The sequence below is a fragment of the Ruditapes philippinarum genome, unplaced genomic scaffold (assembly GCF_026571515.1).
Source record: "Ruditapes philippinarum isolate M1 unplaced genomic scaffold, ASM2657151v2 ctg6122_1_1_1_1, whole genome shotgun sequence".
In the NCBI taxonomy this organism is placed as follows: Eukaryota; Metazoa; Mollusca; class Bivalvia; order Venerida; family Veneridae; genus Ruditapes; species Ruditapes philippinarum.
This window is the reverse complement of record NW_026863003.1, coordinates 24,800-52,444: the sequence shown is the minus strand read 5'-3', so window position 1 is coordinate 52,444 and position 27,645 is coordinate 24,800. Positions and strand designations below refer to the sequence as shown.

General features: G+C 33.8%; 2 protein-coding genes across 2 annotated transcripts; both read right to left on the bottom strand.

Annotated features, from left to right (window-relative positions):
• Nucleotides 1-3,305: 3,305 nt before the first annotated feature.
• On the bottom strand, nt 3,306-9,767 carry LOC132720850 (uncharacterized). Its single transcript, XM_060705074.1, has 4 exons — nt 9,591-9,767; nt 7,577-7,656; nt 7,203-7,277; nt 3,306-3,470 (listed from the first exon to the last, which is right to left on the bottom strand). Exons 1-4 carry the CDS (start codon nt 9,667-9,669, stop codon nt 3,321-3,323), a joined length of 384 nt encoding a protein of 127 aa, XP_060561057.1. The 5' UTR covers nt 9,670-9,767; the 3' UTR covers nt 3,306-3,320.
• Nucleotides 9,768-18,646: 8,879 nt separating this feature from the next.
• Nucleotides 18,647-26,470, bottom strand: LOC132720849 (uncharacterized). The gene is made up of 6 exons (XM_060705073.1): nt 26,423-26,470; nt 25,503-25,646; nt 24,629-24,708; nt 23,728-23,802; nt 22,789-22,918; nt 18,647-19,228 (listed from the first exon to the last, which is right to left on the bottom strand). The coding sequence occupies exons 1-6, from the start codon at nt 26,442-26,444 to the stop codon at nt 18,690-18,692; spliced, it is 990 nt and encodes a 329-aa protein (XP_060561056.1). The 5' UTR covers nt 26,445-26,470; the 3' UTR covers nt 18,647-18,689.
• Between the last annotated feature and the right edge of the window lie 1,175 nt (nt 26,471-27,645).

Sequence of the window (27,645 nt, the reverse complement as noted above, 5' to 3'; positions counted from 1 at the left end):
TCTTTTTTCGTATTTTACTTTTCATTTTGCGTACTTTGTTCCGTTGACATGGAAAAAATGTTTCTATTTTAGTTAAGGATTTAGTAAGTTGTTATTTAACTTAACAATATTAAATTTCTAGTATATGCAATTTCATCGAGTGGTTTTCTTCTAAGGATATTTAGCAATGCCACTTGCTTAAAATTAATCTAATTACTTTGCCATTTTGCGAAATAATTTGCATTATTTAAATACAATGAAAAAAGTGATAGAAGCATTAAAAACAACAAAATTACATGATTTTGGTCCATATAGTTACATTGCAACCCATCAATAAAATAAAGAAATAAAATGACGGTTTTTTAGTAAGATATAAATATATGCATGCTTCCTCATATGTTCTTAATGTTCTTTTTTAGTAAATGTAGTTACAAACCTTATCAAATATGTTAGGAACTTATGAACCAGAACAGAAACCGTGCATAATCTCCATATGCATCTCTAACCATATTTATTATCCCCCGCCGAAAAGGCGGCGGGGGATATAGAAATAGTCTCCGTCCGTCCGACCTTCCGTCCTTCCGTCCGACATTTTTGTCCGGAGCATATCTCTAAAAGTATTTGAGTTATCAACTTGAAACTTCATAGGTGGATAGACCTCATTGAGGAGGAGTGCAGTGCATAAGAATGATAACTCTACCTTGCATGATTTATGAGTAATTGCCCTTTGTTATTTTTCAAAATTGATTTTTGTCCAGAGCATAACTCCAAAAGCCTATGAGATATCAACATGAAACTTCATAGGTGCATAGATCTCACTCAGGAGGTGTGCAGTGCACAAGAATGATAACTCTTCCTTTCATAATTTTTGAGTTATTGCCCTTTGTTATTTTTCATACATAATTTTTCACCCGAGTGGAGCATAACTCAAAAGTGTTTGAGATGTCAACATGAAATGTCATAGGTGGATAGATCTTATTGAGGAGGAATGTTGTGCGCAAGAATGACAACTCTTCCCTATACAATTTTTGAGTTATTGCCCTTTGTTCTTTTTCATGCTATTTTGTCCAGAGCTTATCTCAAAAAGTATTTGAGGTATCAACTTGAAACTTCAAAGGTGGATGGATCTCTTTGAGGAGGAGTGCAGTGCTTAAGAATGATAACTCTACCCTGCATTATTTTTGAGTTATTGCCCTTTGTTATTTTCAAAATTAATTTAAGTCCAGAGCATAACTCAAAAAGCCTTTGAGATATCAAAATGAAACTTCATAGGTGCATAGGTCTCACTCAGGAGGTGTGCACTGCACAAGAATGATAACTCTACCTTTCATAATTTTTGAGTTAGTGCCCTTTGTTATTTTTCATACATAATTTTTCACCCGAGTGGAGCATAACTCAAAAAGTGTTTGAGATGTCAACATGAAATGTCATAGGTGGATAGATTGTATTGAGGAAGAATGCTGTGCAAAAGAATGATAACTCTTCCCTGTACAATTTTTTAATTATTGCCCTTTGTTCTTTTTCATACTATTTTGTCCAGAGCTTATCTCAAAAAGTATTTGAGGTATCAACTTGAAACTTCATAGGTGGATGGATCTCATTGAGGAAAAGTGCAGTGCACAAGAACAATAACTCTACCCTGCATAATTGTTTAGTTATTGCCCTTTTTTATTTTTCAAAATAAATTTTTGTCCAGAGCATAACTCAAAAAGCCTTTGAGATATCATTATGAAACTTCATAGGTACATAGATCTAACTCAGGAGGTGTGCAGTGCACAAGAATGATAACTCTACCTTTTATAATTTTTGAGTTATTGGCCTTTGTTATTTTTCATACTTAATTTTTCAATTCAATTTTTTTCTCAAAAAGTATTTGAGGTATCAACTTGAAACTTCATAGATGGATAGATTTTACTGAGGAGCGATGCAGCACACAAGAATGATAACCTACCCTGTATTATTTTTCAGTTATTGCCCTTTGTTATTTTCAACCATCAGTATTCACATAGGTTTCAAATCTGTAATCACTATAGCCATCAGTTTTCATTACCAAAAGACCTCTTAAAATGGAATTATTCTGCTTTACTACATATACATTCTTCCAATGAGCAAACACATTCGGCTGGGGATGGCCATGTTGACATGGCTCTTGTTTATATCGTCTTACTTATACGCAATTAAAGATACAATAATATTTTTTTTTTCGTTTATTGTGAGCTGATTCAGATCATCAACACATAATCAAGTTAGTGACATTTTGAGCTATTTGCGATATCTGGTACCCAGAAGAAAGATGAAAGTTGTAATTGTAAGCAGACGCCAGGTAATTGAAGTTTGCATGTCCAAATTGAACCGAGATGACATCTGCCACCATATGCACCTGAGTCTCTTTCAACAACATCTCTCTAGCATCACGGAATTATGAGTGGTTATTACAAGAACAACGTTATGTCCTTCCGGTCTATCACCGGATGTAGGTGTCAGCGCATGCTTGATGATGTAATTAAGCGCACTTGCGTTGATATAGCATGAAGTGTGTCTGCTTTCGAGGGGTGATCATTAAAGTCAAATATAGGTAGGAAGTCATGTGAAAACATCCCGAGTGCCACATGAATATCTGATTTACTAACTGGGAGACTAGCAACAACATTTTGCAAAAACGAAAGCACAGCGGTTTCATAGGGTTGAATTCTGGACGTATCATCAACAACTAAAACCAAGTCTTTGAAATAAGACGGTTAACACTCCTTACTTTGTGAAATGTAATTGCCGTATACCACCTGTACATAAACACGGTCATTTAAAAGTACCACTTAATTACACTGCTTGAAATATTAAAATTTTTGAATGAGTTCCTCATCATTATCAAAACAACATTAAACAGATGAACGTTTTGGGTTGCCTAACATTACAAATAGGTTATATGGCAAAATATAAAAATTGTAAAATCAAACAAGCCAGGGCATACGGCAACGGTGATGTAACAAACAAAATATTCTTTCATACAGAAATATATTATAAAACTGTTAATTAGTCTAGTACATTGACTGTTTATGAAAATAATTTAAAACACTAAGCCTCACCTGACCAATTTAACTTTGTAAATACGTACTAATAAACTTTAACCTATACATAATATATCAGTGTGTTATTTTACCAATAAATCATCCTGAATTGTTGTTTTGTTAATAAATAAAAAAATAACCAATTAATAGATTTACAGCTGTTCTACAGATTATACAAAGTGTCCAATTAAAGCCGACATAACTAACACATATTTTCTATCATAATAAGAGATGGAGGGACACGTAAGTGGTAAAGTCATTCATCAGAAGAGAAAACTAGGGGTAAAATACATTACGCGTTATAGGTTTTGGTGTCTGTGGTGCAAGATGGTTACAACGGTCTTCCATACAACATGTAACTGTTAAATCACGTGATTTCACATGTCTTTTCCCGAACACTCCGGCGTTTAATGGATGGTCACATTCCTTAAAACAACAAACCGGTTTTTTGTTACATATTTTATCATAATAGTATAAGAGCGGACTTGCTGGATTTAAAATCGGAAACCAATACACGGGGGAGGAAGTGTTACACGAAGGATGGAGTTCTTATGATAACTTGTTCAGGAGTTCTTGTGATAACTGTCACGGAGTTCGTCGGAAAAAATCTGAATATACAAAAATGTACTACAAAAACACTCGTCAAAATGGTTATTTTCATCGTTAAAAATGAGTTTTAGGTGCTAAATTAAACTTCAATAATTAAGCTTGTCTTACATCTTGTATTATGTGTCGAAGCCTATTCACGGGCCATTTTCATCGCCCCTTGCTTCAAATTTGGTAGTTTTGATTAAAATATCCAAATTACTTGCCAATTCACAAGTTTTGACCTGTGTATTTCTGGTCTTCATCCTTGCCATACATAATTATCTAATTATAATGCAAAATTTCATACATAAAGCATCGGATAACAGATTTATAACCGATTTTTCAAATGTCCCGGAGTTTTTGTGATATCGGCTGAAGATGATCACAGAGTTCTGTCGATAACTTTTTTGTTTATTGCCAAGTGTGTTTCTTGCCGCTTTTTTCCCCGGCACGTTTTTGGCGTTTTTTTTTATCTTTTTAAAAAATTTTAAAAATCATTTTTGCAATGCATTTAACGACATCCTTTTGCAAAAAGTGGAAAAAAACTTTGGGGTCTTAAGTGTGGGAAAAGGGAAAAATAGGGATGGGGCTATCATCTACAGAAAAAATTGGGAACCCAGGGGCCCACTGATATTCAGCGGGTAAATGGGTAAACCACATAACAAAAATTTTTAAAAACGACACTTTGTTCTCAGTTTCCCATGTTTTAAAGGGCCCCACCTTTCTTAACAGAAAATAAAGTTTGTTTCCCCTTACCAAAGGGCTAAGTAATTTGTTATTTTTATCCCTTTAAAAAATAACCGGGAAAATTTTCCACCCCTTTTGTTTTTAAAAAAGTAGATCCCAGAAAAAAATTTCAAATGGGGGTTTTGCTCTACTACTAACCGATCTCTCGAACAAATTTGAACTGTTCCCTCCAGGTTCGAGCGAACTAAGTTTGACTGTATATTTTTCATATATATCATAATAGCAAAAGTAGCAGAGTTTCCTCCACTAAGATTACATAGGGGAAATACTCATCAAACATCGGCAGAAAAATATACATGAAAATACCATATTTGAGTATTTCAAAGAGACATTTTATCACGTACATAAATGCCGACTACTGGTTTCATTAGAAAATAGCGCAGTTCCCGACACAAAATCGCACTTTTTAACAAATAAATAAAAATCTGTCTACCAAAGAGTGCAAACTTTTGACAGAACAAAGTTAGGTACCTGTCCAGCATTACCATGTTTTTAATGTTGCTCTTTTAATTTACATTTTAATGGAATAAAGGCCTGAGATGTAACACCTTTGCACAAAATTTATTAAAAAATTTCATGCATTTTTTTCGGACCTTTCTTATTTTTAAATATAATTCAGTAAATAAGAAAAGTTAAACCCTGTTTTTTTCAAAAAGTTTAAAACTTCCCAAAATTTTTCCCTTGTCATCTGCAAATTATTGTTTAAAATATGATTTCCCTTTAGAAGGGATTTCAGTTTTTGTGCAGGGCATTAAAACTAAAAATTTCCCCCGGGGTTTTGCTTGTAATTTGGCCCAAATTTCCCCTTAAGTAATTGAAAAACAGAAAAAATTTGAAAATTTTTATCCGGGAACTTTAAAAACTGCTTTTTTTACATAGAAAACAATGTTTCTTAAAGGGGGATCCCAAGAAACATAGATGTTTTCCTGGGGAAAAAATAGTCTTTTGGGCCTGGTAAACGAAAAAGGGGGCCAAAAGGGGTTTTTTTAACTGCCTAAACCGGGAAACTGCAAGGAAAACCAGTAAAAACCCCCCTTTTCCCCAGTCAAGAAATTGGCCTCAAAAAAAAAATAATAGAAAAAAAAAGGGGGGGAAAAGAAAAATACATTTGAACAAAAATTTAAAGGGGTTAAAACCAACATTATATACCAAATTTTTTGCCAAAAGATTAGACGTACTACTTTCATTAAAATGTTTTACAATCTCTTTAAATTTAAATAAAAAATTAAAAGGGTGCCGTGTTTTTAGCGCAAAAACAAAACGGGCCCAATGAAAAGTTATCATAAAACTTTGTGCATTTCAGATTATACAAGAACCCGGGCTTTTCAAAAAATTTCGGGTTTATAAATCTTTACCCGGGTTTGCTTTATGTTTGAAAATTTTTCCCATTATTATTGGGAAATTTTAGGGCCCAAAGGATAAAGACCAAAAAAACCCGGTCAAATACTTGTGAATTGGCAAAAAATTTTTGGAATTTTACTGAAAACTCCTATATTTATGGAGCCAACGAGGCGATGAAAAATGGCCCTGTGAATTATTTTTTTTAAACCTATATTCAACAGAAATCTGTAAGACAAGCTTAAATTATTTTTGCGGTTTTAAGTTTAGGCACCTAAAACTCATTTTGAAATATGAAAATTATCATTTTTTAACGATTTTTTTTTGTAGTATATACAGATGGTTTTTCCGACGAACTCCGTAACAGGTTATACACAAGAACTCCTTTACAAGTTATCAAAGAAAATCCATCCTTTCATGTAACACTTCCTTCCCCCGTAAATATTATAGTTCTTTTTAAAATATGTTATTTTTTTTATCTACCTCAGAAAATAGATATGTTTGATCAATTTTTGGGCCCGGTAACCATAAGTTTCAGACATTATTTATGCACAAAATTTTAAAATAAATCAAAGGGCAGTTCCGAGAAGATTATAATCTTTTAATGGAATTTAATAGCAAGTTCGTGGAGAGACTAAATGTATTAATTTCTTCCTTGTCTTTCAGCTAGAAAAAAAGCGACATGGTTGTTTTTTTTAATGTCGAAACATTAATGGATTGTCACATTCCTTAAAACAGTATACAAGATTTTTGTTACATAATTTGTTATAATATTATAAGAACGGACTTGCTTGATTTAAAAAAGGAAACGGATTCAGTTCTTGAAAATATGCTATTTTTTCTACCTCAGGAAAAGGTTGTTTGTCTGATCAACTTTGACCAGACATTATTGTCACAAAATTCGGAAAAATATCAAATTCCTGCGAAGGGAATTATATCTTTTTTTATGGTTTAATGTCAAGTTCACTGAGATACTAAATGTATTAATTTCGACCTTATCTTTCAGCTAGGCAAAAGCGACGTGGCTGTTTTGTATTGTTCAAAACTTTTAGAAATATCAAGAGTCATAGTTCCAGGACGGATAGAAAACACAGAAGGTATGTTCTGGTTAAAGACTTTGTAAATATATTTAAAGAGAACTTTCTTACACACCGCGAGGTCCGTGTCCAGAATTCCGATTTTTAAAGCTTTTGTGAATTAACCTATCAAATTCACCTTAAAAAACTAATAGTTTAGAATTTATATACAAATTGTTTATTTCTAACTCTGCCTCTTCTTTACGACTTAAGGAATTTACTTCAGACTTTACACCTGCATCACATATGACAAGGTTCACTAATGAATCTACTAGGAATAATTTTCCTTTCAATATGCACGTGACATTTTTCATTGTTTGTCTTTATTATGTTATTTTTTATTTCAAATTTACAAGTTAAAAAGTTTGATAAAGTATTATTTGATTTTTAAATACATAACCTCACCTACCTGTTTATCTGCGCATGTCAACTCATATTCATGATGTCCGTCATAAATAGATTTTAGTTCTTTTCTCATGCACACCTTCAAATCATAAACCATAGAGTACCATCATCTTAAGTCATTTTGAAAACAAGTTTATCATTACTGTTCACGAAAGCTTTCCAATACTTCAATGTGACACATTAATAAAGTCAGTCATGTACTACCAGCAGTAATTTTAGTGAAAAGGGGCGTGTGGTTATCATCTTTTGGAACATTTTGCAAAACATTTGGCCGGTCAACCTTATATAACAAGATCGTTTTAATGTGTTATTCCTTTATCTTACAAACCAATCAACGCATGATCTACTTTAAAACTTCAGCAGGATAAATTCACTTACGAATCCTTCTGGACATGTTTTTACTGTCTTACAATGATCCGTGTCCAGTACTGTTCCATTACAATGATAACATACAATGGCTGAAATAAAAACAACTATTTCTTTAAAGATTTTGCTTAAGCATTGGTATCTTCTTTTATTTATTATTTATATTATTATATAATTGTTGTTGTTATTATCATATGGTTTAATGAATAAAGCTCGAAAATGACAATATGATTTTAAGCGTTCCAAGCCTTCTGTTATTAACTGGAAATATATCCGACTACTCTTTGTGAAATTAGAATACGAGTAATGCACTGCTTTCAATTTTTATCGAAGATCAAACATCCGTTTGCAAGCTTTTTGTGCTCCAGTGCGATGCCATTTAACAGTAAAACTACAGGGACCGCAATTACATTAAGCTGCTTTACATTGCGCTCACAGTCACACATATCAAAAAACGTGTAGTAACGAAAATTTATCCGTTTATACATGTTTTGTTCTCCGTTAATGTATACCTGCGTGGGCAGTTTATGAAACACATAGCCATTATAAAACAAGAAATGTCGAACGACACATATGCCCCCCTTTCTATGACTTGGCTCATATTTGTAATTTTATTATAGAAACTTGCCAAAAATGGGTACATGGAAGTGTTCAGTTATTGGCCTTTGAACTAGTGATCCCATTATGACTAAAATATATATCAAATATCAAGACTTTGTGATAAATGTTTTCAGCGTAATAAGCGGAAACTACATTTACGTTTAAGGCTCCTGTGACCTTGATCTTTTAACTAGTGATTCCAAATCAATAGGGGTCATCTACTACATATGGCTATTCCATATGTGAAATATGAATATTTATTCATGATAATGAGTAAAACCCATTCTGATATTTAAGGCACCTGTGACCTTGACCTTTGCCAATGTGATCTTACTATCAATAGGGGACATCTTCATCTTATGACCAATCAATATGTGAAATATGAAGACTTTTGTGATAAATAGCTTTCAAATTAATAAGTAGAAACCATACTACAATTCAAGGCCCAGAGTGACCTTGACCTTTGACCTAGTGTCCAAAGCTCACCTTAAGGGCCCCTGTGACCTTTGACCTAGTTACCCAAAATCAATAGATGCCATCTACCTACTAGTTATGACCAATCACTATGTGAAATATGAAGACTTTGTGATAAATACCTTTTAAGATAATCAGCGGATACCATTCTGACATTTAAGGCCCCTATGACATTGACGTTTGACCTAGTGACCCCATAATCAATAGGAGTCATCAACTAGTTAAGACTTATCACTAAATGAAATGTGAATACTTTGTGATGAATAATTTCTAAGATAATGAGCGGAAACCATTCGAACATTCAAGGCCTCTGTGACCTTGACATTTGACCTAGTACCCTAAAAATCAATATAAGTCATCTACTAGTTTTGACCAATCACTGTGTGAAATATGAAGACTTTGAAGATAATTAGCGAAAACCATTCCGACATTTAAGGCCCCTGTTTTCTAGTGACGCAAATTCAATAGGGCTTATCTACTTGTTATGTCCAATTACTATGTGAAATATGAAGACTTTGTAATGAATAGTTTTCAAGATAATAAGCGGAAACTATTCTGACAATTAAGGCCCCTTTCACATTGCCCTTTAACCTAGTGACCCAAAATTCAATATGAGTCATCTTCTAGTTATGACCAATTACTGCGTGAAATATGAAGACTTTGTGATGAATATTTTCAAGATTATCAGAGGAAACCATTCTGACATCTAAGGGTCCTGTCACCTTGACCTTTGACCTAGTGATTCAAAAATTAATAGGGGTCATCTACTAGTTATGAGCAATCACTAGGTATGTGAAATATGAAGACTTTGTGATAAATAGTTTTCAAGATAATCAGCGGAAACCATGTGGTCTACCGGCGGACAGACAGACCTACCGACCGACCGACATTAGCACAACATTATACACCCTCTTTTTCCAATGGGGGGGGGGGGGGCATGACAATTACTTACGACAAAGTTTACAAAAAGCAGGACACGCAGTTTTAGCAATTGTTTGGTCCGAACAAAGATTAGGTCGTTGTTTAAACATCTGTTCACAAGCTGACGTGTCTATATCATTACAACCAAACACTGTCACGGCGCACACTAAAGCACCTTCAAAATAAAAAAATATTACACATATAATATTTAAATTGTGTCTATATACTGTCGCCGTATAAATGAATTAAGCAGCATTTAATTATACGTGTATATACAATAAACATGCATATAGGAAGATAAGCTTAACAGTTGTGACACAATAAAATTTAAATTTCAAAACTTATAATCAAAATTTTATGTCACACTAAGACAAAAAGGTTCATTTAACGACTTTCCAGTTTTAGTGGTGTAAGACCATCTCATGTGTCTATTCGAGCATATTTCCGGCACGAACAGAAATATTAGTAGAACAACCGACCTTTCGTGTGCCAGCTTCCGTAAAAGAACCAACAAATCCGGACGGAATTCGATCCCGCAGCGGTAGTGGCAAGTAATTTGAAGACAGCAGTCAACCATGAATACACAAGCTACAATTGTAACAGTAACAGAACTTGCGGCTGGAATATGACCTTATTAAAATTACTTATATGAGTTTTAAAAAGTAATTTCTAGTTAAATGCGAAATGTTCGCATTATTCTGTGTCATTTAATGTCTGTGTCACATGTAAATGTGTTATGTAATAGTTACCGTACGAGGAATAGGTCTGCATAGTATTTACAGACCCGGTGGCGATTTGAAGACCGATAGAGCGTAGCGATCGAGGTTTTTAAAAGGCCTTCGGGTCTGTAAATACAATGCAGACTTATTCCGAGTGCGGTAACTATATTACCTACATGCTCTTTTGTATTTCTATCCAAACATCAAATTTATAACTCAATATTTATCAATATAAATCACAAGAAACCTTTCATTTATGTACTTTATCATGTATAAGAATGCATTCCGAAGCCATTCAAATATACCAACCGCTACGCTCTTGTAATTCATTAGTGCACAGATCAGGTGTTATTTGAATATTCTCGTTTTTTTGTAGGGTTTCATTATGTCATTAAGGTAAGTAAATAGATACTAATAATACATGTAGTTAAACTGTCTTGTTACTTTGTTTGTTTAGGCAACAAGTAACTTTGTCTTCATTATAAATGTTATTATAAAATATAAAGGTTTCTAGAATTTTATCTAAAGTCGCTTATCGATGTGAGTAATAAAATTATTTTAATTTAACTGTATGCTATTTAGTCCATAATTTGAAGTATTATTTTATCACGATTAAGCATGGTTACGTAATTACATAATTATATGACTTTCTTTTCATTGTCAAAAATAGATTTTATACTAATAAAATTATAAAAAAACACTTACATATGAAATCAAAGGGCTGCAAGCTCTGTGGTATTTTCTGATCTTTGCAATCTAAATCATACTGACTATCTGTATGTATTTTCCTATATAAGTTTATTTTTATATACTATAATTCATCTTACGCAGCGACTGCGTTAAGATTTTTTTTCTATAACAGTTTGAGATTGATACATATGGAATTTTGCATGACTAGAGTTGCATCAAAATTCATTTTTTATGACAGACACACTTTATCCTTGCATATCGTGGCTACTTCCTAAACCTGTTTAACACTGATAAAAATAATTTAGCGAAACTCTTCTCGCCAAAACAGTCCGACATGTATATATTCCACTACTCGGCAGTCAGATTTATTTGTGTACTACGCCCTGGAGTATTCAGTAATCGACATAGCTAAAAATAGCATTTTCATTAATTAAAATGATATTCATCCGCGAAATTTGTGATTGTAACCTCATATTTCTATTGACTAATCTGAACTTTCAATGCACTGTAATTCGTTAAATGCCTACATTAAAAAATCTGTCTTTTAAATTGCTGGTTTTTAAGCAGTTTTGAGTGAGAACTACTTTGCGTTGTTAGGTCTGTTAGGAAATTTTGTGTTAGACCGTGGATGTTAGCTATGTATTTACTGATCTTGCGATCAGAAAATACAAAAAGGAAACAACATGGCGACTATTATGTACAAGTAATTTCTACAATCTAAAGATAATGGTTTTGTAACTATAAACGTGTTATATATAGGTCATCCTTACATAATATAGAAGATATGTATTCAAAACAGGTGAAAAATATGGTCATCTTTGTGTGTACATGAAATACCAACAATGATAACACCAGAACTGTTTTCAGACGTATGTACTTATATCACTGGCACTGTGTACATACCTGAACATACGAGACTGAAGTCAATGTTTAAGGATTCCGTCCTTTAAGGCACCTATTGGTCTAAGTATGCTATATTTAGCTCTTGAAAAGTTAGTAGAATTTTCTATGAACAGTGTATACAAATATTGTAACTTTTTTCCAAAAACGTTATATAATCATTAAAAAATATTGCGTGCAGCTCGATACGAGTTATTCCGGTTGGGGCTATATAATACAAGGCAAGTTGCTACAATGATAAGTAACACATTAAGGTGTTCCCAAACCTTAAATGTAATATCTTTGGTTGGGTTTAACGTCGCACCAGCCCAACAGAGGTGATATTGCGACTTTCCAGTCTTACTGATGGAGAAAGTACACACAATCTACAACATTACATAAGTGAAATTTTAATGTCAGATGCCGTGTGGGAGTTGTTAAAAGTAACCCGGTTGTTCACTTCAGTGTTGTTATATTTTACTGGTCCACGGATTCAGCACTTTTAATTTTTGAAAATTAAGTACCGCTTAAGCCGATGCTAGGGTGCGTGAGGGATGTTGCACTTTATCATTATCGCTCATGTACAGACTTAGTCAAACCGATTCTGCAATTTTCATGTAAATTTGTTGTAATTAATGCTTCCGAGGGATCATCCTTCTTCCAGATTTTTATATTAATTATCGATTAAGCATAAATTGAACAATAGCATGAAATTTTCCAAAGATACTTTCAAAGGGATCATTGATGCCAGCACTATTAAGTGTTGAGAATTAAGTACCGCTGAAGCCGGTGCAAGGGACGTAAGGGATGTTGCATGTATTCATTATCCCTCATGTACAGACTCAACCAAATCGAGTCTGCAATTCTCCTACATAATTTTATTGTGATTAATGCTTCCGAGGGATCACTTTGTTTTCAGATGTTTATACTTCACAACAACAGGTGTCAAGTGCTGTGTGGCAGCTGTAAAAAATTGCCCCGTACTTCACTTTGAACAGTGTTGTTAAATTTTTCTGGTCCTTCGGGATCATTGATCCCAGCACTATTAAGTGTTGAGAATTGAGTTCCGCTCAAGCCGGTGCCAGTGGGCGTGAGGGATGTTGCATGTATTCATTATCCCCTATGTCCAGACTCAAAACAGAGTCTGCAATTTTCACGTAATTTTGTTATAATTTATGCTTCCGAGAGAGCACTTTGTTTCCAGATTTTCATAACCTCTGATCCCCTTTCAAAATGCTATTTTATTTAGTTCCGCCCATTGTTTTCTCGTTTAGGGTACACGCATTTTTTTACTTGGGGACCATATGCCGCTTTTCATGGAATGACACTTACGTGTCACAATTAAGGTTCCATGATAACCGCCATATCAACACATCTGGGGATGTTTCAAAATTCAAAATTTCAATTTTGCCGTGTTGGACTTTCTTTAGAGATTCATATTTTCTCTATTCTATACATATAATAATTTGCTATTATATGACTCATTTCATATTTTATCTGTTTTCTGTCCCGGGCCAGATACATATACTGAATTGTTTTAGCTAGCTGTATAAATGTATAAAATATGATAAACAAGATCAACAAAGAAAGGCGGCGTTCAATGAACACAACCCCTACCCGACTTATAAGTTCATTCCGTAGAGCATATAGAATTTCTTCCAATTTATATTAAACTAGGTTATCTAATTTATCATTTTAAATCACTTATGAACCCCTTGCTACATGATTTACAAATAATTCTTTCAGGGCTCACTACGCGGTTTGATTCGTACCTGATGTTGTAGTCTTCCCTCAGTTCTCCAATAGATGGCGTGTTCAAGCATTGCTGCGGGAAATTACAGAAAAAGATATTAAATTCTGAAGAAATTCACATATGTGATCATATGCAGAATTTTTTCATATTGATGAATCAGGATGACACTGCCTTAAACAAATGACTTATGGACAATACTTTGCTTTTAAGTAGCTGCCTTGCTCACAATGCGAGGACGGATGTTTGGATAGCATGAGGCAAAGCCAAAGGGCCGGTAGACCCTCAGGAGCCACTCTTCGATGTAATAAAAATATAAACCATGAGGTTGCGATCAGGACGATTTTTTTCTTCGAGAATTCAAAGCTCTGTATTGAGGACATTTTAATGTGTTTTTAATGCTACCTTGATGGGTTATCACTCAGGCTCGTATTCGTTCAGCCGGTGTGCACTACAATACCAAGGCTATTGACTGGACATATTTCATAAGAGAAATATTCAGGGATCGGAATATCAGGCTTCGCTTGCCTACCGCCGAAGTTGAATAATAAAGTTAATAATATCTGTCATATGTTGCGGTCCCCAATGCGAGATGAAATTTCCTCTTTGGCGGTAGAGTGAAATTTTACCAAGGAAATCTAATAAAAGTAAAAGTAAGCAGTCTTTACAATGAAATATTAATTCTTTCAATATTTTCAACGCATAATATTACATAACTGTTATACAGATACATTTGTTAACAAAAACTTAGGTACCTAATTCACTATTTAATATGCCTTTTTGCATTAATTTGATATGTGTGCGTAATTAACTCATGTATACACCTTTAAATAACTTCTGCGGATGTTTCTTAATTCAAAATTTTACTATTTCATGTTTAAATGTTGAATTCTGCTTAAGCCGGTGCTAGGGGGCGTGGACGGTAACTTGCACTTTCCAGTACCGTCCATGAACAGGCTCAATCAAACCGAGCCTGCAACATTTTCAATTTTGCCGTGTTGGGCTTTCTTTAGGGATTCTGTATTTATCAATTTTAATACTGTTAATACTGCCTTTTTGAAAAATTAATAATGCATGTATTGCAATATTAAATAAAAACTATGTTATCATTTTGAAATAAGTATGGTTGTTTGGTACGGTAGAGAGGAGTTCAAACACTCTTATACTTTATCCTGTAAAGGACTGACCCAATGCAACAATTATCCTATTAATTGAGCGCCACGTGCAAAAGGGAAGCACAATTGACAGCGATGGGTGGTCTGCGTACTGCAACTTAACAAATAAGGATACAGACATTTCTCTGTCTTACACAAATATTCTTTTAAAATAGAGTAACCGGGGCATAATTACGGTACATACAAATATAATCGAAGGGGCTTGGAAGCATGGTAATGGCCACTTTCGGAAGATGTTCAGAACAAAGTTAGGTCAATGGGCGGGTCACAAGGCGGAGATTATGTGGCGTGCACACATATGTGGCATTCTTTGATCTTCTGAGATAAATTTATACTCTAGATGACCCACCTCAGTATTTTTACACCAACCCACTGTTTGATTCCTGGCCCGGGACAGCAGGAAACAAGGAAACTGGACAATGGAACCAGGATTAACAGACGCAGGGAGCGAAACAAATTCGAGTGTAGACGAAAACACTGAATCTGGTTTTACCGGACCACCACCAATTCCGCAATATAGGCCTTCAGCACCTACACATATTGCACGTGAACCATTTCATCTGATGATGATTTCCATACTGCTGCGCAACGACAAAGGCAATCTGCAAATCTTCTGCCAGAAACAGTTGCATTATTATCAGACCCATACCCAGACAGTTCATCGGAGTCGCGCCTGGAACACCCGTAGTCGTCGCAGGAACCAGTAAAAATAAGAGTTCAGGTACAGGGAGGAAAACTTAGACGGAAAATTTTTGCCATCCTCCAGGATACGCACCGATAAAATTGGACAAAAACAAGGTCCCATAAGAAAAAAAAAACCGAACCCATACACGAAAGCCAATTATTTGGTGCGGACTTCTTCGGATGACGATTTTCAGTAAAGTCGGCAGATAATTTGTCCCAGATAAGGACCTTTACATAGATGTACAAAGTAGTACAACGATTTAGCCAGTCAGCTATACTATTAATATATAAGGAGTGTGTATTTGTTTCTATTCTCTGTTAACCTTCAAGAAGAAGATATTTACTTCATGAAATTTACTTTGACAGTTGTCACGTGTACTTAACAAAACGGCGCAAGGTAAGTTAATATTTTGATTTTTACTGCGCATGCGTGTGTGATATATTTTAAGCGCCTAAATGATTCAGATCAGTGGGGTTTAGCACATGGCTGTCATAATAAGTCGATTATAATTTTCTGCCCCGAGAGGCAGATAACCGGATATTGTCGTAAATTATTGTCAACTGATGTATTGAAGTTTTTTCGTCAGGAATCCACTTTCGAGAGTTATTGGCGTCCGTGCCGAAGCGCGGCGCTCTTATGGAATGAAATCAGATTTTGTGAAAGGGTGACAGCAACTTCTCGAGCCTTTTAGTCGGTCATAATAAAAGCCGATAATTCCGATCGGTATGAGGGTGCTTGATTATTAATTAAGAATTAAATGTCGCGATATGTTGCAATGAATAGCAAACTGGAGAATTTCGCAATGCAAACATTTTCAAATGAAATAACCTTTTCCGTCAATAAATCGCACTCTTCGGAGTACCGCTCATGCCGGTGCTAGGGGGCATGAGGGATGTTGCACTTTTACATTATCCCTCATGTACAGACTCAATCAAACCGAGTCTGCAATTCTTATGTTATTTTGTTGTGATTAATGCTTCCGAGGGATCATTTGTTTCCAGAATTTTTTATTTATCATTTTGTAGTACACAGTGGGTTATCAGGGTATGTTATTGTTGTTGTACATGTATCCTAGAATGATCAGTTGATGACCTAAATATTCCGAAAATCTATTTATAGATATATCTATTTATCACTCCTATCGGTAATTCCCGGTCTCTCCCGGTCTATAGTGACCGGCGAATAGTACCACACGTTTATTGTCCGGTCTCTCCCGGTTTTTGGAGTAGATGGTTGATATCGTTACAATTAACAAAAAAAAAAAAAAAAAACAACAAAAAAAAAAAAAAAAAAAAAACAACAACAATAGCATGTTTCATTTTATCTATATGAGATAGAAACAATAAATATGTACAATAATTTAGAAAAGGGTACATTTTTATGGTATTTATATGACATTATCAACTTTGAAACATTTTATTTAATTTGTTATCCGTGTTTAGTAAAGATGCCGAGGAATACAAATAAGATTTTATGAATTATTCAATTGATTGATAATTTAAAAAATGATAAAGAAAAATACAAATGTTCATGTACATGGTTTAAGAATAAACAATATTATATATTGAAAGATAAACCATCATTTACTGACTTTTTCCAGTTAAGTTTTGACTTATAATTGTCAGTTAATATGACAATTGAATTCTTAAAATTTATTTTACAATTTTAATAAAAAAAAGAGTAGTACGCTCGTAAACATAAAAACTCAGTATTAAAATAGAACATAAAACACAAAAAAGAAAAGAAAACAATATTCATAAAATTTGTATTTTTCTAATTAAAATTTATAGATATTACAATTATTGTATAATAAACAATTATGCTCAACATAATCAACATGTTAATATAACCAGTGTCATATTTTTACTAAGTATGAACAGATACCTTAATAGGGGGTCTTCGCTAATAGCGATAACATAATAAGGGACAATTACAAAGGTGTGGTACGTGTTCACCATGCGTTACACATATGGATTATAAATAATTGTATACATGTATATCCGTTGCTATTAATAACCACGGTCATAAAGAAAAATAAAAAGTAATATTCTAATCTCTAGCATGCCAATCAAAGTTCATAATGAACACGCTCATTCATAAGTGATTTACAATTCTGGTAAAAACCAATTAACCATTGAAAAGTGTATAAGAATATTTTGTCATCATATGTCTACTAGTTTATCTTCACTTGCTGCTTTTCTTACTTGGACGCCCTTTGATGCTTTGCATCAATGCTTTTCTTGTAAACATTGTTATGTTGACAAATGAAATTGAAAGGGACGTTCTTGAATTATGGATTTGGAACATATTAAATTATGATGTGTTTCATTTACATATTTCATTTGCTAACCTAGATAACTCCACATATGGGGCAGGCAATGTTTTAATTATGAGGCAGATTAAAAAGAAAATCTGGATCATAGCTCATAAGGGTAGGAGTCATCAAGAGGATTTCTGAAGTCAAAAATTGTTATTCACGAAACTGGATAGAAACTAGCAATGAGGGAATCTTCCGAATGCGAACGTGTCGTGACGTTTATAACGATCTTTTCATAGGGATTCTATTCCGCTTAAAAGGAAGTGCAATTTCTACTTAATGTTCTTGTTGCTTAATATTCATATTTTGTATCATACATCGCAAATAAACTGTTAGATCTTTTAGATCCAGCTTTGTAAAATAATCACGAAACGATCCCGAGAACCTCATGGACATTATAGAAACAAGACAGGTGCTTTCTCCCGTTCATCTTCAAATGAAAAGTATTTCGGTAATGGCTACGGATATAAACAACAGAGACTTACCGTCGAGAAATCAAACTTTGCTTTTACAACAAAAGTAGACACTTTAGAGAAAAATCCTGAAAATCTCGAGCGTGATATTTTGTTTTGTTTACAAAAACAGTTTGATATTCATTTCCATTTTAAATGGGACAGACTATTGTGTAATATCGTATTTATTAAATGGTTTTTTTACACTCCTGCGCCGCGGTTTATGCGATAAACGTACTGTCCATATACATTATCAACAAAATGTAGTACATGTAGGCAGAAAACGTTATTGTTATCAATTTAATTTTACACATGCTTAAAAAAACAAGACTTAACATTGTTTTATCCACAAAACCTGCATTTATATATATCCCTGAAATTTTATTAATATCGTCTCACTTCAGGCAATGAAACATACGCTTATAATGTTTTTTATTCGTTTATTGTGAGCTAATTCAGATCATCAACACATAATCAAATTAGTGACATTTTGAGCTATTTGCGATATATGGTACCCAGAAGAAAGGTGGAAGTTGTAATTGTAACCAGACGCCAGGTATTTGAAGTCGGCATGCCCAAATTGAACGGAGATGACATCTGCCGCCATATGTACCTGGTTCTCTTTCCATAACATTTCTTGCTTATTATCAGCACCACGACTGGTTATTAGAAGAACAACGTTATGTGCGTTTGGTCTATCACCGGATGTGGGAGTCAGCGCATGCTTGATGACGTAATTAAGCGCTTCAATAGTATCTCCGCGGTGGTCACCTCTAAACACTTGCGTTGATATAGCATGGAGTATGTCTGCTTTCGCGGGGTGATCATTAAAGTCAAATATAGGTAGAAAGTCATGTGAAAACATCCCGAGAGCCACGTGAATATCTGTTTTACTTACAGGTAGACTAGAAACAACATTTTGCAAAAACGAAATCACAGCGTTTTCATAGGGTTGAATTCGTGACGTATCATCAACAACTAACACCAAATCTTTGACACAGTCTGAAATAAGACGATGTACACTCTTTACCTAGTGCAATGTAATTTCCGTATACCACCCGTACTTAAAAACGGTTATTGAAAAGAACCACGTATAAAATTGTCGGAATTTTTACCGATGATGAGTAATCATGACTCTATGTCACCTCGACCACTCAGACACTTCGACCCCTCAGACATCTCGACCCCTAAGACATCTCGACCAATGACACTTAGACCCCGTAGACATTTAGACCTCTTAAATTGACGGGACATTTCGACCCCTTACACTATAATGTATTTGAAGTCGTTAAATTCGAAACAAAAAAATGTGCATAAAGACCTAAATATAAAATAAATGTAATTTGGTTACAAGAAAAGGAGCATGTATTGATTTTAAGATAATTGAATAATTTTTTTTACTTGTTACTGCCAAAGACTTTGCTATTGAAGCATATTATGGTAATATTTCACTCAAACTATGAGGAAAAAAATGCGTATATGAAATGTGAAATTTAATATTATGTAATTGAAATTAACTTTATTTTCCTTGTTACAAATTATATAAGAAATGGAAGAGAAAATTCTACGTATCACAATGTACATTGTAGTTGTAAAATATAGTACGTGTTATTTTCGAAATACGTTTAATCGAAATCAAGAAGATCGTTTTCAAATTACAACCCTTTATTTATTGATTGGTATTTTTTTTATTTCATATTGTAAAACATACTATAACTAGAAATGTGTCCATAGGACACGGGTGCCCCCACGCTCCACCTATTTGTCAATCTTATGTCTCTAGGTCTATTTTTTTTTGGCTACTTGTGCCCAAGTAAAGAACAAATACTACAAATACTGAATAAGTCCACAAGAAAACCCAAAGGTGCATAAGTACACATGCTGACCAGCACTCTTGTAAACTTTCAGGTCATAAACATTTTGAGTTACGTGCAACACAAGTTAAATTTTGTAAATTTTTACTAAGTCAAGGGCAATAATTCTAAAAAAACTAAAAATAGCCACACAAAAATACCATCCCAAGGTGCACAACTACACATGCTGATCAGCATTCCAGTAGGTTTCATGACTCTAGGTCAAATATATTTTTAGTTACGAGTGATACAAGTTGAAAATTGGAAATTTTTTCTAAGTCAAGGGCAGTAACTCTAAAAACACTAAAATATCCACACGAAAATACCCAGGTGGACAACTTCACATGCTGAGCAACATTCTTGTAAGGTTTCATGACTCTAGGTCAATCACTTTTTGAGCTACGTGCGATACAAAAAGGGAACGGACGGACGGATGGACGGACGGACAAGTGTAAATCAAAATGCCCCCCCCCCCATAGTGGGGGCACAAAATGAGATCACCGCTACTTTAAGAAGTCAATTCAATATACATGTATAATATAAATTAAATAGACATGTAAAATAATTCATCGCCAATACAATGGACATGTGTTTGTTATCATAGAAAAGTAGCATTAATCTTTACAAATTTGTAGAAATTGTAGGTATGAATGAACACGAAATGCACAAATCGTGCATTTTTTTATTACCATTATCATAATTCCTTCACCTTTAGCCTGGGGTCTGTATAAAGCTTGACAAAATAATATATTATAACTGCTATTTAGCCATCGTACAGGTCACTGTAACATAACATTAAATGAATAATAAACTAGAAATGTGTCCATAGGACACGGGTGCCCCCACACTCCACCGATTTGTCAATCTTAAGTCTCTATGTCAAATTTTTTTTGGCTAGGTGTGCCAAAGTTAAAAACTAAAAATATTTTGTTAAGTAAAGGGCAAATACTACTAATACTGAATTAATCAACAAGAAAACCCCAAGGTGCATAAGTAAACATGCTGACCAGCATTCCTGTAAACTTTCAGGCCTACAGGTCATAAACTTTTTGAGTTATGTGCAACACAAGTTAAATATTGTAAATTTTTACTAAGTCAAGGGCAATAACTCTAAAAATACTAAAATATCGAAACGGAAATACTCAGGTGCACAACTAGACATGCTGTGCAACATTCCTGTAATGTTTCATGATTCTAGGTCAAATACTTTTTTAGTTACGTGTGACAAAAGTTAAAAATTGATAATTGTTACTAATTCAAGGGCAATAACTATAAAAATACTAAATATATCCACATAAAAATACCCAGGTGCACAACTTCACATGCTGATCAACATTTTTGTAAGGATTCATGACTCTAGGTCAAATATTTTTTTGAGTTACCTGCGACAAGTTGAAAATTGGAAAATTTTACTGAGTCAAGGGCAATAACTCTAAAAATATCCACACAAAAATACCCAGGTGCACAACTACACATGCTGAGCAACAATCTTTTAAGGTTTCATGGCTCTAGGTCAAATACTTTTGTAGTTACGTGTGACTCAAGTTGAAAATTGGAAACGTTTACTAAGTCAAGGGCAATAACTCTAAAAGTACTAAAAATATCCACACGGGAATACCCAGGTGCACAACTACACATGCTGAGCAACAATCTTGTAAGGATTCATGACTCTAGGTCAAATACTCTTTTAGTTACGTGCGACACAAGTTGAAAATTACAAATTTTACTAAGTCAAGGGCAATAACTCTAAAAATACTAAATATTCACATGAAAATACCCAGGTGCACAACTTCACATGCTGATCAACATGTTTCATGACTCTAGGTCAATTACATTTTGAGTTACGTGCGGCACAAAAAGAAAACGGACGGACGGACGGATGGATGGAAGGACGGACGGACAAGGGTAAATCTAAATGCCCCCCCCCCCCTCTATAGTGGGGGCACAAAAACGATTTTAAATTATTGTTTTCCCTTACGTATTCAATATTTTATCGGATCCTTTTTTTGAATATTACCTATTTGCTTTAAATTATTTCTCGAAGTATCTGTGATTCTATAGTACAAAAATTGAGATATGGGTCGAAATGTTTTACCCACTAGGGGTCAAAGAGTCATGTAAAAAGAGGTTTTACTGTCAAGGGGTCTAGAAGTTATCTTAATATCTTAGAGGTTCGAGAAGTCAAGGGGTCTAAATGTCTACTTGCGTAATCATTTGTCAGTAAAAGTAAATGTTAATTATACTATTGCAAATGAAACACATTCTTTAACACTGCTTGAAATCTTAAAATATGAAATGACTTCATTATTATCATTATCAAAACAACATAAATTAGATACACGTTTCGGATTGACTAAGTTTAAGTTTACAAATAGGTTATATGGCAAAATATAAAATTGTAAAATTTTAGAAGGCAACGGTGATAAAAAAATTTCGTTAATACACGAATATATAATAATATGTCAAAGTGTTATCTTACAAATTAATCATGCTGAATTGTTGTTTTGTTAATAAATAAAAGACAATTCATAGATTTATAGCTGTTCTACATAGATTATACAAAGTGTCAAATTAAAGCAAACATAACTTACACGTAGTAACTATAATTGTAATAATAGATGGAGTGACACGTCAGTTGTAAAGTCATACATATAACATTTTATTTATACAACAAACATATAAGAGAAAACTAGGGGTGAAATACATTACGTGTTATAGGTTTTGGTGTCTGTGGTGCAAGATGGTTACAACGGTCTTCCATACAACAAGTAACTGTTAAATCACGTTGCTTCACATGCCTTTTCCCGAACACTCCGGCGCTTAATGGATGGTCACATTCCTTAAAATAGTATACAGGTTTTTTGCTACGTATTGTACCATTATAGTGTAAGAGCAGACTTGCTGGATTTAAGATCAGAAACGGATTGAGATCTTAAAAATATCTTAAAAATGTTCCACCTCAGAAAAGTTGTGTTATCAATTTTGACCTGTACATAGTTTCAAACATTATTGCCACAAAATTCGGAAATATATCAAGAAGTTCTTGTGAATGTTATTATATCTTTTTGATGTGGTTTAATATCAAGTTCACGGAGAGAATAAATGTATTAATGTTTCCTTTCTTTCAGCTAGAGAAAAGCGACATGGTTGTTTTTTATTGTCGAAACATCTAGAAATATCCAGAGTCACAGTTCCAGAACTGATAGAAAACATAGAAGATATGGTCTTGTCAAAGACTTTGTAGATATGTTTAAATAGAAACCGCAAGGTCTGTGTCCAGAATTCTGACAGCTTTTGGGAATTAACATATCAAATTTATCTTATAAAGACTTATAGTCCTTCAAGTTAAATTTTCTATCATCTTAGTCTCAAAATTGTTTATCTTCAATTAAAACTTAGAATGTTATATAAAAATTGATAATCTTTTACTTTGCCTCTTCTTGATGACTTGAAGAATTTACTTCAGACTTTAAACGTGTGTCACATTTAGACACGGTTCACTAATGGACCTTCCAAGTACTATTTCCGTTTAAATATTCAAGTGACATTTTTCATGTCTTCCTTTATTATATTATTTTTCATTTTAATTTAAAAGTTAAAAAGTGTGATAATACATTATTTGATGTTTAGTTATTTAACCTCACCCACCTGTTTATCTGCGCATGTCAACTCATATTCGTGATGTCCGTCATAGATAGATTTCAGTTCCTTTCTCATGCACACCTTCAAATCATAAACCAAATTTACGTACCATCATCTTTATACATTTTGAATACAAATTCATCATTACCTGCTTTTAAATCTGTTTATGAAAGCTGTCCAATGCGATATGATACGAATTAATGTTCTGGTATAATAAAATTTGTGTTACAGAAAGTGTTTGTATTTCTTTTAACTTGAAACTTCATACAGAATTTGTAATACAATGTAATCATTATAGCTTTGATAGTGAACATAAACGACACATAAACATTGTACATCTAAGGGCAATTATAGAAGTAATATCTATAGGACCGCAAATTCCTTGTCTTCTTTTGAACAGTCAAATACCCTTCAGATTAGGTCTGTCCTTTAGGTAAAAATACTACATTGTAATATTGTCAGTGATCGGCTGCACAAAGTGCATGACTGACAATGTGAAGTTTAGTAAAAAAAAACTAATGTAGTATTGTTTTCATTAAAACAATAAACTGTTTCACAAGTCTCTCTAGACTAATTCTTCACTCGGATATTTGCATAAAGTATATAGAAGTCCTGTCCGATCGGCAGAAATTTCAATAAGAAGGGGCGTGGGTGTTTCATCTTTAGAAACATATAGCAAAATATTTGGCTGGTCAACCTTATATATCAAGATCAGTTTAATGTGTCAAGCATGCCATTTTTCTAGAAGCGTCAATACTCTGTTGGTTTAGTGATTATTTCTTATAATTAAAGTCTATGGGAAAATTTATACAGACGTCTGACGTAAAGTGACGGAATGTACCGATGTACAACGAACCAATCAACGCTTGGTCTATTTCAAAACTTTAGCAGGATAAAATAAACTTACGAATCCTTCAGGACATGTTTTTACTGTCTTACAATGATCCGTGTCCAGTACTGTTCCATTACAATGATAGCATTCAATAGCTGAAATAATTACAACACTTTTAGAAGATTTTTTATTTATCACGGGTAAATTATAATTATTATTTTATTACTTACATCATTATCATTATTATTGTTGTTGTTACAATGGTTTAAAGAATAATGCTCTAAAAGTAAAATTGGCAATATGATTTTAAGCGTTCCACACCTTCTGTTAATAAGTTTAGGAAACATCTCCGACCACTCTTTGTGAAATTAGAATACGAGTCTGCTTTCACTTGGTATCGAAGATCAAACATATATATACTTAATTATTCACCAGCTTCGAGTTCAATATACTTAACATTATACACGATAAATGTAGCGGTAAGTGGGAAGTTGATAACACTTACAAATTGATATCTTTAACAACTCTTGCAATACTAGAGGGTTAATGAACCTTTTAAATGTATTAACATTTGCAGAATAACGAGGGTACATTTAAAGCCCATGTCCAAAGTAGTCCGACCGCTTCTGCAAATTAAAATGCACGAAAAAAGGTACATTAGCGCTATTTTTTGTATTAAAGTATATTATATACGTCTAATTCCCCCATTCCGTTGCAGAAATCAGTGTTTATGCCAAACTGTTTGTGTTCCTGTGCGATGTCATTTGACAGTAAAACTACGGGACCGTCATTGCATTAGGCTGTTTTACATTGCGCTCCAAGTCACGCATATCAAAACACGTGCAGTTACGAAAATTGATCCGTAAATGCATGTTTTGTCCTCCTTTAATGTATACCAGCGTGTGCAGATTTTATGCAAGAACATAACCATTAAAAGACAATATCTTACGACAAAGTTTACAAAAAGCAGGACACGCAGTTTTAGCAATTGTTTGGTCCGAACAAAAATTAGGTCGCTGTTTAAACATCTGTTCACAAGCTGACGTGTCAATATCATTACAACCAAACACTGTGATGGCGCACACTAAAGCACCTTCAAAATGGAAAAATATCACACATATAATATTTAAATTGTTTCTATTTACTGCAGCCGTATAAATGAATTATACAGCATTTTATTCTCCATGTGTATATACAATAAAAATACATACAGGAATATAATCTAAACAGTTGTGACACAATAATTTCAACACTTATAATCAGATTATATGTCACACCGACACAAAAAGGTTCATTAAACGACTTTCCAGCTTGAGTGGAGAAAGACGACCTCATATGTCCATTCGTGCATATTTCAGGCACGAACGGGAATATGAGTAGAACCACCGACCTTCCGTGTGCTAGCTTTCGTACAAAGAGGAACCAACAATTCCGGACGGGATTTGAACCCACAGCGGTAGAAGCAAGTTATTTGAAGACAGCAAGGTCAACCATGAGTACACACGCTTCAATTGTAACACAAACAGAACTTGCGGCTGGAATATGACCTTATCAAAATTACTTATATGCGGTTTAAAAAAGTAATTTCTAGTTTAACGCGAAATGTTCGCATTATTCTATGTCATTTAATGCCTAAGGCAACATGTAAATGTTGTTATAAAATACTGTATAAAGGTTTCTAGAATAAATAGGATTTCAAAGCGGGATTAAAATTTTCTCTTAAGTCGCTCACCGGTGTGAATTATGAAACTATTTTGATTTATGTAGTCCATAATTTCATCACGATCACGGTTACATAATTATATGACATTCTTTACATTGTTCAAAAGCGGATTTTTATAAAGATAAAAAACAACAAAAAACACTTACATATAGAGAAAGGAAACAACATGTCGCCTTCTATGTTCAAGTGATTTCTACAATCTATAGATAATGGTTTTGTAACTGTAAATTTGTTATATATAGGTCATACTTACATAATATAATAAGATATGTATTCAGGACAGGTGAAAAAATATGTTTTTTTTTGTGTACATCAAATACCAACAATCAAAGGTGCTAGTGGCATTGATTTGACCTAAAATGCGTTTAACGTTGTTATTTATGCAATAAAAATATCCATATATTGGAAAATAAATGAAAAAAAAAACAACATTTTTTTGTTATATTGTTATAGACGTACGCAACATTCAAGTACGAAAATTATTGGTATGTCCGTTCTCGGTGTCAAAATTTTCCACCGGATGGAAATATCGTCGGATTTTCGCATGGAATAAAGACTATAAACAAATCCTAACTTACATGCAAACTACCGCAGTAAAGCCGGAAAGTCAGAAATCACCCAAAAGGTCCGAAAGATGAGACCGTCATGACATGTACAATGAAGCTTAGTATATACTCTTGAAATGCATCAACAAAAAGATCAAATGAGTCAAACACACATACAAACAACTGGAATTTACATACTTTTAAATGATTTTATCCTCCAGGAGTGGCCTTAAGTCCTAAGTAATTGTAATTTACGAAAGAATATACATGTAGACGGCAATTCCTAAATCAGGTTCCCCGTTCCGCTCTATGTCAATGTATGTGAAACCGGAAACCGGAGAATACTTCCGGTAGGAATTACCTCTAAAAATATTGTCCACCTTAACATACGAGACTATGTCTGTTGTCTAAGTTTAATGAGGGTTCCATCCTTTAAGGCACATATTGGTCTATATATAGTCCTTGAAAAGTTAGAACAGTTTTCTATGAACAGTGTATACAAATATTGTAACTTTTTTCATTGGTCGTTAAAATCAGTTAAAAAATATTGCGTGCAGCTCGATACGAGTAATTCCGGTTAATGCTATAGAATACAAGGCAAGCCGCTACAATGCTATGTTACAAATTAGGGTGTTCCCAAACTTTAAATATAATATCTTTGGTTGGGTTTAACGTCGCACCAGCCAAACAGAGGTGAAATTGCGACTTTCCAGCCTTACTGGTGGAGGAAGTACTAACAAACATCTACAATATCACAAGTGAAATTTTAATTTCAGATGCCGTGTGGGTTGTTATATTTTCTGGTCCTTCGGGATCATTGAGAA